This window comes from Lathyrus oleraceus, chromosome 3, assembly GCF_024323335.1.
Source record: "Lathyrus oleraceus cultivar Zhongwan6 chromosome 3, CAAS_Psat_ZW6_1.0, whole genome shotgun sequence".
Taxonomy (NCBI): domain Eukaryota; kingdom Viridiplantae; phylum Streptophyta; class Magnoliopsida; order Fabales; family Fabaceae; genus Lathyrus; species Lathyrus oleraceus.
In genome coordinates, this window is record NC_066581.1 from 526,221,499 (window position 1) to 526,237,142 (window position 15,644).

At 33.6% G+C, this 15,644-nt stretch overlaps 2 protein-coding genes and 2 long non-coding RNA genes across 9 annotated transcripts; 2 read left to right on the forward strand and 2 right to left on the reverse strand.

The window, feature by feature from the left end:
• The first annotated feature begins 3,877 nt into the window (after positions 1-3,877).
• Positions 3,878-4,672, forward strand: LOC127128672 (uncharacterized). The gene is made up of 2 exons (XR_007805995.1): positions 3,878-4,049; positions 4,138-4,672. It is a non-coding gene; the product is annotated as an uncharacterized LOC127128672 (long non-coding RNA).
• On the reverse strand, positions 4,323-9,839 carry LOC127128671 (phosphatidylinositol 4-kinase gamma 7). 6 transcript variants are annotated; one of them, XM_051058042.1, is made up of 6 exons: positions 9,684-9,839; positions 9,454-9,541; positions 7,144-7,363; positions 6,944-7,002; positions 6,676-6,741; positions 4,323-6,590 (listed from the first exon to the last, which is right to left on the reverse strand). In XM_051058042.1, exon 6 carries the CDS (start codon positions 6,472-6,474, stop codon positions 4,636-4,638), a length of 1,839 nt encoding a protein of 612 aa, XP_050913999.1. In that variant the 5' UTR covers positions 6,475-6,590; positions 6,676-6,741; positions 6,944-7,002; positions 7,144-7,363; positions 9,454-9,541; positions 9,684-9,839; the 3' UTR covers positions 4,323-4,635. The 6 variants fall into 6 exon arrangements, with proteins under 6 accessions (XP_050913999.1, XP_050914001.1, XP_050913997.1 ...); XM_051058044.1 differs by lacking the exon at positions 7,144-7,363 and adding an exon at positions 7,437-7,500; XM_051058040.1 differs by having other exon boundaries at positions 4,323-6,741.
• A 35-nt stretch (positions 9,840-9,874) lies between these two features.
• On the forward strand, positions 9,875-11,946 carry LOC127128674 (uncharacterized). The gene is made up of 3 exons (XR_007805996.1): positions 9,875-10,144; positions 10,315-10,371; positions 10,464-11,946. It is a non-coding gene; the product is annotated as an uncharacterized LOC127128674 (long non-coding RNA).
• Positions 11,947-12,188: 242 nt separating this feature from the next.
• Positions 12,189-13,369, reverse strand: LOC127128675 (uncharacterized). The gene is made up of 2 exons (XM_051058046.1): positions 13,246-13,369; positions 12,189-12,802 (listed from the first exon to the last, which is right to left on the reverse strand). The coding sequence occupies exon 2, from the start codon at positions 12,787-12,789 to the stop codon at positions 12,421-12,423; it is 369 nt and encodes a 122-aa protein (XP_050914003.1). The 5' UTR covers positions 12,790-12,802; positions 13,246-13,369; the 3' UTR covers positions 12,189-12,420.
• Between the last annotated feature and the right edge of the window lie 2,275 nt (positions 13,370-15,644).

Genomic DNA, 15,644 nt, shown 5'->3' on the forward strand with positions numbered 1-15,644 from the left:
AAGAATACAATCTTGTATAGGATCGGGTATTGTGTCAAAGATCATGTATCAAAATCCAATATTTTTTTAGAACAGTCAATACAAGTTTTTCCCGCTTAAGGTACGGGACGATGAAGATGTTGAATACATGTTTGTTAGTTATGAACATTCAGGTTGCAAATGTATTGAGTTGTATACTACTCTTCAGCCATGTATACCATCTCAGCAATCTCAAATAACCAGTCAGGATGAATCTGGTGAATTTGATCCACAATGGTCAAATGACGTCAACCTAGAAGCAGAAGCAGAAGTGGACGTCATTGATGAAGAAGAAGAGGGGGCCAAGATACAGGTTGATCACATGCTGAACAACGACATTGAAGATGATGGTCAACCATCGACAATACCTCCTAGTCATGTCTACAATCCGCCTCAACATATGACAAAGATGGATCTGCATGACGATGAAACATCCAACAGTGTTTTCTATAACCCTTATCCACGATCAGAAGGCAAATTAAAGGTGGGAGACATGTTTCGTACCAAAGAAGAATGTGTGCGAGCTATCAAAAAATTCCACATGAACAACTTTGTTGATTTTATAGTGAAACGCACTTATTCGAGAAGGTATGTTATCGAATATCGTAACATCCTTTGTAAGTTTCGGTTGGCTGCGTCTTACAAAAAGAAAAACGACTCTTGGGAGATCACTTCAATAGACCCACCTCACAGTTGCATTGCAACTAACGTTGAACAAGATCACCGTAAACTAAGCGCTGCATTGATATGTCAATACATTTTACCGTTGGTTAATAAAGACCCATCAGTGAAGGTGAGTATAATTATATCCCATATCAGAACAACATATAATTATACTCCATCTTACAAGAAAGCCTGGATTGCAAGGACAAAGGCTGTTGAACAGGTATTCGGTAACTGGGGGGATTCATACAAAGAATTACCACGGTTTTTATGGGCACTAAAAGCATATGTCCCAGGAACTGTGGCAATTATGGAGACATTTCCAGCAATGATCCCAGACGGAACCTGTGTTACAGGTAATAGAATCTTTCACCATCTCTTTTAGGCGTTTGACCCATGCATCAAAGGTTTCGCATTCTGCAAACTTATTATTCAAATTGATGGCACTTGATTATACGGCAAATACAACGGTACTTTGCTTATGGCGGTTGCACAAGATGGCAACAACAATGTCTTTCCCATTGCCTTTGCTCTTGTTGAAGGTGAAACGGCTGGTGGATGGGGTTTCTTTCTTCGACATCTCAAAACGCATGTGGTTCCACAAGCCAATCTCTGTTTGATTTCTGATAGACATGTTACCATTGAGAATGCCTACAACAACCATGACAATGGATGGCAAGATCCTCCTTCTACCCATGTCTATTGCATTAGACATATTGCACAAAACTTCATGCGTGCAATAAAAGATAAGAATCTTCGTAAGAAGGTGGTGAATGATGGGTATGCTCTAACTCAACCGTCATTTCAATATTATCGTGATGAAATTAGACTGTCTGATGAAGACGCAGGGAGATGGCTAAATAACATACCAGTAGACCAATGGACAAGGGCATTTGACAGAGGTTGTCGATGGGGCCAGATGACAACAAACCTTATGGAATACATGAACGGGGTATTCAAAGGAATTAGAAATTTGTCAATAACCGCCTTGGTAAGATCGACCTATTATAGGTTGACTTCTACGTTCGCAACCAGAGGTGAAAGATGGAGTGCGGTGTTAATGTCTGGGCAAGTATTCAGTGAGTGTTGCATGAAAGTCATGAAAGAGGAGAGCATCAAAGCTAGCACACACGCTGTAACAGCCTTTGACCGTCATAGGCAAAATTTCAGCGCCCAGGAAACAATGGACCACAACAAGGGGAGACCAAATTTAGCCTATGTTGTTAGACTAAACAGAAGTTGGTGCGACTGTGGAAAATTTCAGGTCTTCCGCATTCCTTGCTCCCATGTCATTGCAGCATGCGCATATACTCGTCAAGATGCTTACAGCCATTTATCTGATGTGTACAATGCCGTCACCGTCATGAATGTATATAATAAAAGCTTCTCGGTGCTACCAATGGAGGAATACTAATCTCCATATGAATGTGATATAGTTTGGCACAACGACGAGATGCGTAGAAAGAAAAAAGAAAGGCCAAACAACACACGTATCAGGACAGAAATGGATTCGACAGATAAAATGATAAGGTTATGTAGTATATATCGTCAACCATGACACAACAAGAACAACTGTCCCAATCGAGGAGCAGCATCTGGATCATAAGCTTATTGTAACATTGTATTTCTATAACCTTCAATCATTATATATCATACAGTTTTTGTTACAACGAGGTTCACAACAAACATCAGTACAAAATAAGCTAACTGAAAACAAAAATATTTCTAACCGATTACAACAATCAAATTGATGTCATCTCGACCGAACATCATTTCCCTAGCATCCTTATCAGTCTTCATCCGCACCCAACCAAAGATATTGTTGAGTCTCTCAATACTTCTAATTTTTTTCCCTTTTGGTATTTTCCCATCTAACCAACGAACCAGCTCCCTCTTTAGTTGCTCGAACGTAGTGATGTTCTGGAAGAGCATCAGCATCTGAGGTTTGTCTCTCGCATAAATCACCTTTCCGTATCGGCGACGAACACCAAACATGATTTCCAAATGATTAAATGAGATGTGAAACAATGACTCACATAACACATCTATTTATAACAAAAAAAATTACATTTTACACTGAGGTGTCAATCCAATTGGCGTCTCCTTTGTAAAAATACGCATGGGCGTCAATTGGATTGGCTAGGGCATGTGCCATAACCAATCCAATTGGCGCCTCCATTCAATCTTTAAGAGGAGACGCCAATTGAATTGACGCCTCCTCCTAAAAGTTGGGTAGCTTGAGAATTTTTTTTTAAACCAGAGGTATTTTGGGAATTTTCTTGAAAAATTGAATTATTTTTAAAAAAAATTCAAAATATAAGGAAAGAATTTTGAAACTAAACTTACCTATAATGAATCACTTAAAGTTAAAAAAATATATTTTGTTTTCATCTCTAAAATCATTGTCTTTCTTAAAAATGAAAATAAAAAACTAATAAAGAAAATAAATTTTCATAAAGAAAAACAATATTTTCAAGTTAACACTCTCATTTTACTCCTTTGATATTTTATTATATTAAATCATCAAATGTGTAAAATGTAAAATTTTACAAAATAAATTGAAGATTTCCATAACACTCATGATAAATTTATCAAATAAAGAGATAATTCGAATATTATTTTCGAAAATCAAACAGAAATTTATAATAAAACTAGATTAAATTATGTGGTTCACAAAGTTATGCTTCTATGAGAATGTATATTTCTCCATTTTTGATAATGTAAAAGAGAAAGAAATACTAGCAAATTGTTAACGGAAGTTTCAACTCCACCTTTTTTTCCATAAAGGGCCAAACTAAAAGATGAAGATGAAAAGAAGCCTTCAATGATAGCAAATTGTCGTGCATATAAACATTCTGATAGAATTTGTGAAATTTTCAATATTATTTTGGAGTTTTTGAAATTTACACAAACAAATTCAAAATGAATTTTAATAAATATTTAAAATTTGTATAAAATTATTATAATCAATTTATTGTGTTTGTGGGGGTGTGAGATTTAAATGAAAAGTACCACACCAACTGCCTCCCTGGCTTTATTTGTCTCCTGCTCATAACTTTGTATTTATCTCTATACTTTTAAGCTGTCCATTAACCTACCAATTTAAATAATTAAATTATAGTAATGATTATAGAAAAAATACTTAAACCTTAGCTAGCTTAATTTGACTCATTTTTTTGGACTTTGAACCCTTCTATAAAACCCTAGTTTTGCTACTTATCATGAGAAAAATAAATAATAAGATGAAGTTCATCTTCATATTACTCTCAAGTCTTTTCCTAGGATGTCTCATGCTCATGAATGTCCAAAGGGACTCATCAACAAAAACAACCTTCAGAGGACTCAAGTTACAACCACAAGATTATAGAGTTAGTATTAACTAGCTTTCCACGTGATTTTTTCTTTTTTCGTTTTAGATTTATATTTCTGACCTTATTTATAAATTGAAACAAACAGAAGCAAATGATACTCAAGGCAAAGGTATCTTCAAAAATCAACAAGTTTTTAAGTCAAAGAAATAGTCCCAACACAGACACCAAGTGTTCAAAAGATTGTGATGAAATGCAAGCTTATAAATACAGTTCAGATAGATCATCAAGATCTGAACAACAAATTTTCAGAAAACCTCAAGATATTGATCATACTGCAAAAGAGATTGAAAACCAGTTTTATAAGGATTATACTTATAAGGGACGACATCCAATGCCAAAAGCACCATGATAATGAGTCTATGTTTTTACCTTATTTCACATAAAAGGTTCACAACTCTGAAAACACCGATGCCTGTGTCCATGTCGGACACTGACGTAATAATATCGACGTGTAATGCCGGTATCATGTCAGAGCTCACTCACTACTAGACAATTTCATTTACCAACTATATGTATAGTGTGTGATACATTGCACAAGCCTTACAACATTGTTTCAAACCATGTTTCATTTTTAGTAATGCTTCTAAAATTTGCATGAGGCTCCAAGTCTCTGTCTCTGCCTCTTCATTTTCTTTTCTTTACAGTTAACAAAAGCTGGGATTAATAACCTTTGAAAATTCTCAAGAAACTGGTTCCACTTCTCTTCATCCATATCTGTCAGCTTCACAAAACATGAATGTGTAACCAACTCATTCACACTATTATCTCCAGAAGAACTCGCAACCGAAGAGCCACTTCTTTTTTCATTGATTGCTGCGTTTTTCACCAACACGGATAGCTTTGAAATATTAGTATATTCATCGCCTTCTTCCTCCTCCTCCGTTACACTCTCTTCTAGTTTAGAAAGTTCAATTCTACAGTTTCCGTTTTTCATTTGTAATTGAGATGGTAATAACACTCTTGGCTTCTCTTCTATATTTAAGACTTTATCAGATTCCGGATCCTCGCAATCTAACTGAAAAGGGGTCGCATCTTTGTCTCCTACTTGTGTTTCAAAAGATGATAAATCTTCATGATCTAATAGCTTCTTTGCCTCAATACATATTAGCTCAAGCTCGCTAGGTTCTTCATCGTGACAGTGAAATTCCCTACTCATCATATCGCCGATCTCAGCTAGACAAAGACCGAAGGCTGCTGCTTCTTTGAGGAACAAAGTACAAAGGACCAAAACCCGCAAGCATGCTTCTCGAATCATTGGAAGCTCCATTCTAAGCATTTCTGACTCCCGGAATGGGTCTAGTTGAAATATGTACTTCAGCTCATCATCGGAGAAAGGGATTGAAGCTTGAGGCCAATGGATCCATTCAAAATAAGGATCTTCCAAATTTTCAGGTAGACAAAGACCATGATCGATAGGAAAAAGCTCGACCTGATCAAACCTTCCAAGCCCATCAAGCTTCTTGACAAGAAGATTTCCTGCGTGTCTGTCTGTATTTAAGATGCGTACATCTAAAATTCCGATCCTATGAACAGAAGCAACAGGAAAACTAGAAGTTCCATGATCACTTGCATCAAAATCGTGAGGCATGTAATGTTGGAGTGACGCAATTTTGCTTATTTGCTTCTTGTTAAGAAGCATATTACCATTGACCCTGTCGTTAACATTAAAAATAGTGTGTGTAACCTTGACAAGTGCAGTAGAAGGCACGTTCGCAAAATGATCATGATCAAGAAGGTAAGCTGCAACTTCTCTGAATCCCGTCTCCCCAACCCTCACCGACCTTTTCAAACCCGGTTGTCCGAGAGCTTTACCGACAAAACCTTTCGGATTGTTTGGTGCATAAGGTTCCTCATCAGTTGGTTTCACAATTGCGACGTTTTCACCATAAATGTTTCTAAAATAATATGCACCTCCTAATCCACTCTGAATACGGATTGGTTCGACACCGCCTTTTATTGCCATCGTGATATCCTTAACCAGTTCTTTAGTTCCAGATAACATATCCGACCGACCTATAATCTCAATTGGTCCACTCTGATCCCTAAGTTGAAGATCCCTACCGGTCGGTGAAAGGCACGGGGTAGATGAACTCCTATGTAAAAAGTTCCTGGTGAGAAGAAGTGGAGAATCATTTCTAACTACACTTAGATCATTTTTCAAGACTGTGTCGCCACATATAAGTGAACTTTCCTCAGTCGGAACATTGAATGCTACCTGTAATTTCCTCTTCACAGTGTGCGCATTGTCACTCCTTTCTAATTCCATGCCAAGAACACACCCGGTTTCTGTCTGAACAAATACACGTCTTCTACCCGAAGGCTTTCTTTCCATTTTCTTATTCCCCGAACATTCGCTAGGAGGTCCTTTGAAGGTTGCAGCCGCCATCTCGTCATGTAAACATGTATCCAAATCAGGATACATCTAAGAAAAACGAAAAGGGGAAAACTCGGATGCAGAGTGTTTATCTCTCAAGCAAACGCCAAACTCAGATGCTGGCACTTGAGAAGAGTCTTTTGCATGAACAACCATAGCCAACTCTACAAAATCCGAAACTCAGATGCCGGCACTTTTGCATGAACAATCATAGTGATCTCTACAAACTGAAACTCCAAAGGTTCTTACATACAAACTGGAAACTCGGTAAAAACAGGATGTCGCTCAACCAAACCGCTACATCGGAGATGTCGCCTGATAACAGAAGAAGCTAATCAAAAATTGGAAGGAAAAAAAATAACTATAAAGATATTTTCCAAATTGAGATTGGCAAACAAAGACAAATTCACTTTTGAAATCCCAATAATGATCAATCAAACATAGGGAAAGGATGCTTAAATATGAATTTAACAACAAAGAACTTGATTTAGTAACTAGAGGATTAATGGTATCAAACCTATGATATCAATCTCGGATAGCAGCACAGCATGGCCATCCCCAAAAAGGGAACGAGAGCTGAGAGCAGAACGGCCGATAATTAGTGACGCGGACACTAAAACATTATCAAAATTCATGAAGTGTTCATATTAAGAAATAAAAATCATAAGTCTTAAGCCAAACATACTTCCAAATGCAAATAAAATTCAAAAAAATAACCTTGCTATCCTTAAAAATTTAAGGGTGATATCATTTACAGCAGACGCAACCGGAGCGGCCACTTAGAGCAGTGTCGTTCCTAATCTAATCCCATTATCACGGTCGTTTCAGCCGAGACACCCATCTGTGAAGGAACGGCACGGCCTGACGCGGTTTTCTTGGTTTTGCTGCTCCGTGCCGAGAGAACGGCCAGAACGGCAATAATAATATCAAACCAGTTCTTGCAATAATAGAAAGAAAAAGAATTTAATGTATATTACCTAGTGCAATATGTACAATGAGTAGTATCTTACCTTAGTTACTCCTAACAAATGAAATCAGTGTTAATCACAGACAGTGGCATCGGATTAGTGTTAGCTGGTTGAAAAGAAAAAGATGCAATTGATATTTAAAATACAATTCAAAGGTAAATAGTTGAATTAGAACTGTTAATAGGAAAGCATGATGCATTTTGTATTTCATTAACAGTGTTTACAAATGGGTCCAAGTCCAATAACTTCTTTCATTTTTCTCACTCAATCTAATCAAAACCACGTCATGAAATGAGTATTTATTCTAACTTACCTTTCCTATATGACTAATCAGCCCAAAAGTAAATGGTTTTCTAAATCATTGTTTAAACTCATAATCAATTAACTAATAAATAAAATTGTATCTTTTCTAACCACTCAAGAAAAGACAAACCGACTATCATAGTATAATGACAAGCTATACATAACTCCTATCAGCTGAATCATTTCAATGTCAAGATTCAAGTCCACAATAAACTGATGGTGTAAAATAGACTTCAATCTGTTTGTACCTTTATAGTGTCTTTTTTAATAAAACTTGTGTCAGTTTTGTTTTTCATTTTCAAAGTTCAAATTAAAATTAACTATTGTCATGCAAAATTAAAATGAAAATTAAATTTTAAATACATCTCATGCATATATTGGTACTATATCATAGAGGTGTACAAATGACTGGTTAGATCAGGTTTATGTGACCCAAATTCGACCATAAACCCGGTGAAACGAGATGACATAAGGATGGAAAAATACAAAGACAGGGTCGGGTTTGTATCAAGACAAGTCACCGATACAACAATATTTTTATTAAAACAATATAAATTTTAGTCTTCAAATCACTTACAAAGAAACTAATCACCCATAAATTTCAACACAATTGTAAAAACTTGCAAACATAAGCATCACAATGCTTTTTACTTACTAAAGTCATACAAAAGATAATAGAAATGAGAGATCGCACTCAAGTGAATTCTTAAATTAGAAAGAGAAAATAGTTAAAGAAATAAGACTTTTCAGTGACATGAGTGACTCTTATAAAATATAAAAATAATACTTAAAAATAATATAGTTGTCCTCAAATTCATTTGAGTCCTTTATTAACTATGTTTATATCTTGTTCCTAAAATATTGTCATATTTTGCACACCCTACCAAAAGTTTTAACTAACAATCGTGTTCGCATTACGGTCGTGTAAAGGCTTTTACAATTTCGATTGATATAAGTGTTGCGACACTGATTACGGTAGTGTAGAGTGAATTAACCACAATTTATTGTTTAACATAAAATCAACCTTACAAAAGAGTGGCAAACAGGCAATGTCCGCCCCGTTTAGACCCGTCCCACAAAAACCCGCATAAAACAGGACGGGCGGGACTGGCTTTGTTGAGGGTGCGACCCTAACACCTTGTCCGCCCCAAAAAAATTAGGAGGGTGGGATGAATCCGCAGGCACTTTTTAAATCTATAAATTACAAATTTTCATATTAAGGTCTGTGCCCACAAAAAAATGGAGCGGGACGGATATATTAGAGGTGCAGACTTAAAATCTTGGTCAGTTTCGCAAAAAAGTACAGTAAAAAGGATATGCCCGACAGGCCGGCCCGTTTTTGCCACCCGTTATATCCATATGCCAACAAAACTAGTAAGTACACAATAATGAATTTGGACCCTCTTTTTTCTCTTCATGATAATAATATGATCCTAACAAGCCGACAACTATAGTTGGCTAATAACTAATTATAGGATACAACCATGAAATCCACAAAATAATAATAACATTTTTATTTTTTATTTTTTATAGTTTTCCATATGTTTCTCCACTAGATATAACATAATCCTATAAGAAAATGTGTGAAACAATAATTAAAATTTTAAAGTTTCACATTACAAAAACAAAGAATTTGCATAAATATTAAGTAAAAAACGTCACTCCTCTTTTCAAAATTAGGAGTCTTATAAAAACAATAACAATCCTATAAGTTAATAATAGTAATAATAACAACGCAATCGGAAAAGAATCTCACCTGCTTCAGCCTCCTGAAACAACAAACCTGCCGCAAATTTCACAACCAAAAGCTTCAGCCATCGTAAACTTCACCTTCTCAACAATATCTGTAAATCCAAAATCATAAACAAATCTTCGATTCCAATTCACGAAAACACAAAACGAAGAAAACAAAAACAGAAATTCAAATAATTCGATGTGCGAATTTTAGATTTGAAGTTAAACATGGAATCACGAAAGTGTAAAAACCTCGTCGGCGAGAAGGTTCTGCGGCAAGTCGAGAGGAGGCTCCGCCGTGAGAGGCGGAGGAGAGATCCGATGAGAGATCAGTTGGAGTTAGTTCTGCAGATTTTCGTTATTACATGATTTCAAGGTTTAACAAGATTCTTGAATTCTTATAGATTTTTATATATTTTTATTCGAAAACTAATTTATTTTACTTTTTTTTTTTAAATATGCTTCAAGAAAGTTTAAATATGTGGGCCAGTTAGAAATAAGAGTTTAGACACGTGGGGATGAAGGGCCCACACTGTTGCAAACTACTATTGCACGTGGCAGTTGTTGAGTTCGTGCATTGATACCGACTACTATAAATTTTTATCATTTACTCCACTACTTTTAGGTTATATTATTTTACAAAATTTTCGACATGGTGTGGTGTAATTGGCGCCTCATTATCACCGAATAAAGAAAACAATTTCTTTTTCAAGGTTAGATGTTCTTTTCTTCTTTATTTTTTTGTTGAATTTGTTGTTAAAAGAGGGGAAATTGAAAGAGGATTAAAGTTTAGGGTTTATTCCTTTTAGATTAATGTAATAAATTTTTCAATCGACGGTTGTTGTACTAATTATGTTTTTCTTTGATTTTGTTTTGTTATTAGATTGAGTGCTTTATTGTTGAAACTATGACATAATCAAAAAATGGTTACGAAACTGAAGTAAGTAAGAGGCACAGGTTTAAATTTTTATTTGTTTTGTTATTCTTGTTAGTCTGTGTCTAAAATTAATCAAGTTTTTTCATGAATTTAAGGTACGAATGAGACATAGTTATATCCCGATGAATTTGAGCAGCATCAATGAAAAGTTAACCACAACTCAATGTGCCTACATCGAATGCACCCCGTTCAAATGGGCGATGTATATTTCTAACAACTTCTCAATCTCAGGTGGTTTATTGTGGGAGTTAGTAAGTAGATGGGACATACGTAGTAGGGTATTTAGGGGTAGAGATAGGATAGTTCCCTTTACTCCGGTTGATGTTTCTTTTGCTCTTGGATTCTCTATTGTTGGTAAGTCTCTAGTAGTAGAAGAAGACCAACAATGTCAAACATTAGATCTATTTAAAGGGGCTGAGGTAACCATTAAAAATATTCGCAAACAACTTCGTTGCCACAAGAAAAAATTAGTTAATTTTTTTAGACTTTACATATTACTTTCATTTGTGGAGTTTTACTTTCCCAAAATAGGGAATAAGGTATTTACGGGATTTATTAAGCAATTGGATAATTTGAGTTCATTTGATACCCATAGTTGGGGACTTGATGTTTATAACTTTGTAGTTTCTAGTTTACGTGAGTCTTCAGTTGTGTTGAAGGAGGGAAAAAAACAAGACACAAAGACATTTAAACAGGTGTGTTGTCATATTGAAGGTAAATAGATTATATAACTTTATAGTTCCATCTTGTCTTTTGAAACTTTGAAATTTTGAAATTTACAACTTCTAATTTTTGTTATAGATTTGGGCATTCAACCATTTATCTTTGGGGAAAGCACTTGTTATTTTTAAGTTTTCTTTTCCACGTGTATTTAATTGACCAGTTATAAGTCTGCAGAAGAAAAATATTGAAAAAGCATTTGAAAAAAATATGGTAAGATTTTGTGTGTTTGAATTGAGAAAAATAGGTTTTCTGTTGTCGTGTGTTTGAATTGACTTTTTTTTGTTAGATAATTGATAGAATGGTTGCAATAGAGGAAGAACTAAAATATGACATAGTCAATGTTTCTCTGTTTGAACAAGGACAACGATTTATGGATGTTAATGATTATCAAATACTGGTGGCTGAGAATAAAGATTTCAAAGAGAGGATAGTAGTTCTTGAGGATGAAATGAGGATGATGAAAGAGGCGAGAGTTAAAACTCTATTTGAGGACGAGGTTGTTCAAGATGATCGACAACTTATGAACTTTATCACTGAAGATGAAGTATGAACTTTTGCTGGAGATGTTGGACATAACACTCCATTTAATGATGATGACAGTGTTGTAGAAAATCAATCAAAGTCTAAATCCAACATGGCTACAAGAATTAGGAAGAAACCAAGGAAGCGTGGAAAAAGAACTAGAATGAATTTGTAAATCATTAGTGTTGTAGTGTAGAATTTGATAAATATGTATTGCAAAATTTTGCCCAATTGTGATGTGTTGTAGCGTAGAATTTGGCACAATATTGACAAATTGTGGTTGTGTTTTGTTTATATGCATAATGTCTTGATTATGCTATAGTTCATTTTGTAGTTAATGTGTTGGGTATGTTATAGTTAATTATGTTGTTAATGTGTTGAGTGTGTTATAGTGAATATTGTTCCAACAATGTATTAACCAAGTTTGATTTAACAATTTCCCTTTTTTGAAGTCTGGGATTGCATTAACCAAAGTTAAACTTCCATTAACCAACTTCATACAATGTGTTAACCAAAGTTAAACTTCCATTAACCAACTTCATACAATGTGTTAACCAATTTCCCTTGTTCTTTGTTAATATAATTCCTCACATTCTTTTCACAAAAGGTAATATTTTCATGTCCTCCTGCATCTTTAACAAGCGATTGAAAAGTCTTGTTGATCTTTACTCCCGCAACATCATTTATTTGAATTGTTCTCCTCACATGTAAGTTCATTTTCTTGTTAGCCTTGAACAATCTTGATTTTGTAGGGCTAGTCTCATGAAAATGGTTAGATTCAAATTGTGTAATGTACCACAAACCATCTTATTTCAATTTAATACAAATCTTGGCAAGAAAATTTTCTGCTATAGATCGTAGTGTCTTTAACGTGCATGCAATTTTTGAAATGTTAGACCCCTCTCTTGAATATGAAACTATTAGGTAGTTGAGCTCTCTGTCATCTCCTTTTTTCGATGATCTAATCCTCCACCTAAACCCCTTTTTTAAAGCATACTCTTGATAATATGTTTTAACTTCCTCTAGACAAGAAAAACACATCCCAATTGCAGGAACCCAAAGTGAGTCATCATCATCACCATCACCATCACCATCACCATCACCATCATCGTGATCACCTTCTACATCTTCCCTTTGAGTACTACCAAATTCTATAAAAATGCTTGAACTGTCCATTATGACACAAAAACTGCACAAAAAATGTCAATGTCATGTCTAATATAAATTTATAACAAATTCAAAATTATGGTTAATATTGTCTATAACTTGGTTAATAAACGTCCAGACATGTGGGTATGTTTATAACATTGTTTATTATAAAGTTGGTTATTGGTGTGACATAAGTTGGTTAATAGAGTTCTCAAAATGGTTAACGAATCAACATGAGTAAATATATGAAACCGTTTCACAGTAAATAAACACGGTTAACAGTGTGAGAAAAGTAGATGAATATTGTTTAGAACATGGTTAATGAACAATCGTGAATAAACATATGAAATCTATAACGGTAAACAAAGTTGGTTAATATTGTGTTAAATCTAGAAACATATGAACAATCGTGAATAAACATATGATCCAAAAGAAGAACATTGATATTATTGGATGAATCTATAATGATATCTAGAAATTTACCGAGTTAAATCTTCATCTTCATCACATAATGGTGCTAAATAAATTTCTTTTTTTCTTGATAAACTATGTATTTGATTGGGTATGATTGAAGATGTAAAGAAAAGAATAGTTGAAGAAGAGATGATAAATGATGCGGAAAGAGAAAGAAGAAGAAGGAATGGATACACTGGCTACTAATATGTGGTTGTTGTTAGGAGAGAGAGAGAGAATGATAGTGAATATGACCCACATATAACAAGAGAGAAACAAAAAGTAGTGGTCATATTTTATTATTTTAAGTGTAGAAGGACATTGTTCATACGGTGTAGTGTATGATTCAAGTGTAAGAATAGCAAAATTGGCCGTTGGATTTAAGTTGTCGTAATTTGGATTTAAGTTGTAATTTGTAGCTCAATATGTGTTATTGGGCTTAACAAAAAAAGTCTAATAAACGATTAAATCGATTAAACTGTTTGTATTAACTCGTAACCCATCCTAACCCAACTCGTCCAAAACAATAAAAAAATGGACGGAAGTAGGCCTATATGGCTCAATCGCAGGTTGGATTGAGTGAGACTTTTGAGCCCGAAATCGTCCAACCCGATCCGTTGTCCACCCCTACCGACAACATTCTAATGGTAATTAAAAGGTTAACTTAAAAAAACCTTGGTGTCATTAAGTTCTCTTTTGTAACCAAAAAATAATTAAAATGCATTTTTTATTTTTTAGTTTTTAATTTTTAGTCTCTCTATTTCAAAAATTAGCATTTTGGTCTCTCAATTTTACATCTCTTAATATTTAGTTGGTCCCCTCCAATTTTATAGATATAATAGTAATGATTAGAATAAAAAATTAATTTTTAATAATGTGGCATTGAAAATAATTTTATAATTATTATTGTTTTAACTTTTTATTGAATAAATTAATAATTATAATTATTTTTTAAAAAAATTAATTAATTAAAATTCTTAAACTAAATTTTTAAGTCCAAAACCCATCAAGATTCAGCCCAAACATGTATCCAACATGTCAATGACTCATGCATGAAAAGTTATATAAACATTAGTTGTGTTTTATCTAAAAATGATGTGGGACTTATATAACCCTAACAACACATTCCAACTACAACAAACTTTATCTTTTTCTCTCATTGTAATCATGTCATCATCATCTTTCATTTGCAGATACATGACATGGTTGATTTTTCTGTGATGCACTACATCACCATTCACTAAAAGAATTCAACCATTTGAATTTGAAGTGTATGATTAAGAGCCCGTTTGAATCAGTTTTGCTTTTCACTTTTTAAAATATATTTTATAAAATTGTTTTGGAAAAGTATTTTTAAGAAGAGAACTATTAAAAAACTTATTTGGTAACATGACTTTTCAAAACTGTTTTAAAGATGAGAAAATAGAAATATTTGTTTGATAAATTATTTTTAAAAACAGTTTTAAAAATGAGAAAATAAAAAATGATAACTCAAATGAAAACAGAAATCCAGAAATTCAAAATTAAAAATGAAAAACATGTTAAACCTGTTTTTGTTTTTCACTTTTAAAAACAATAAAAATGAAAGAGTTTTTAAAAACAGTTTTCTAGAACATTGTAATCAAACAAATTTTTAATTTTATAAATTTTAAAAACAAAAAAACTGTTTTTAAAAACTAAATCAAACACACCCTAATTGTGTGGATTTCAATGAGAAAACGAATGTCATTTGCTAAAATAATTTTATTAATAATTGGTAGGAAAATAGTTATTTGAATTAAAATACAATAAATAAGAATAAGTTAATGGAAAAAAATAATAAATATCTATTCTAAAATGATAAATAATTTGAGACAAATAAAAATAGGAAATATGACACATATTGTAAAATGGAGAGAGTAAATATTTATATAGCTTAATAATACTTATATCATTGTCAACTTGGATACTAGACTAATGCTAAAATGAAAATGAAATGTCCAAAGATTCATTTTAAAATTTTAATTAATTAATTCCTAAAAAAAATAATTAAAATAATTAATGATTAATTTATTTTAAAAAAATTATTAATTAATAAATTATTCTAGTCATCAATGATACATCACTAATTTTTTTTTATCATAATTATTATTATCACGTCTGCAAAATTGGAGGGGGTCAAATAAGTCCCAATAGATGTAAAGTTGAGGAATCAAAAAAACTAATATTAGACGAGTGCTTTGATGTTGTTTTGGTTTAATTTGGTGAGGTTTGAAGGTTCTCTGGGTTAGGTGTATGAAGGTTTGAAGGTTAATGATGAGCATTCATCGTGTTCATGATGAACAAGATAAATATTCATCTTTTTCTGGGTTTAGGCACGGTGGTTGGTGGTGGTTCACGGTGGTTCAGGGACATGTTCATTGTTTCTGGGTTGGACCTTCATTGTGTTC

Coding starts and splice junctions, on each gene's coding strand:
- LOC127128671 (XM_051058043.1), bottom strand. CDS start 6,474: ATGTATCCTGATTTGGATACATGTTTACATGACGAGATGGCGGCTGCA.
- LOC127128675 (XM_051058046.1), bottom strand. CDS start 12,789: ATGGACAGTTCAAGCATTTTTATAGAATTTGGTAGTACTCAAAGGGAA.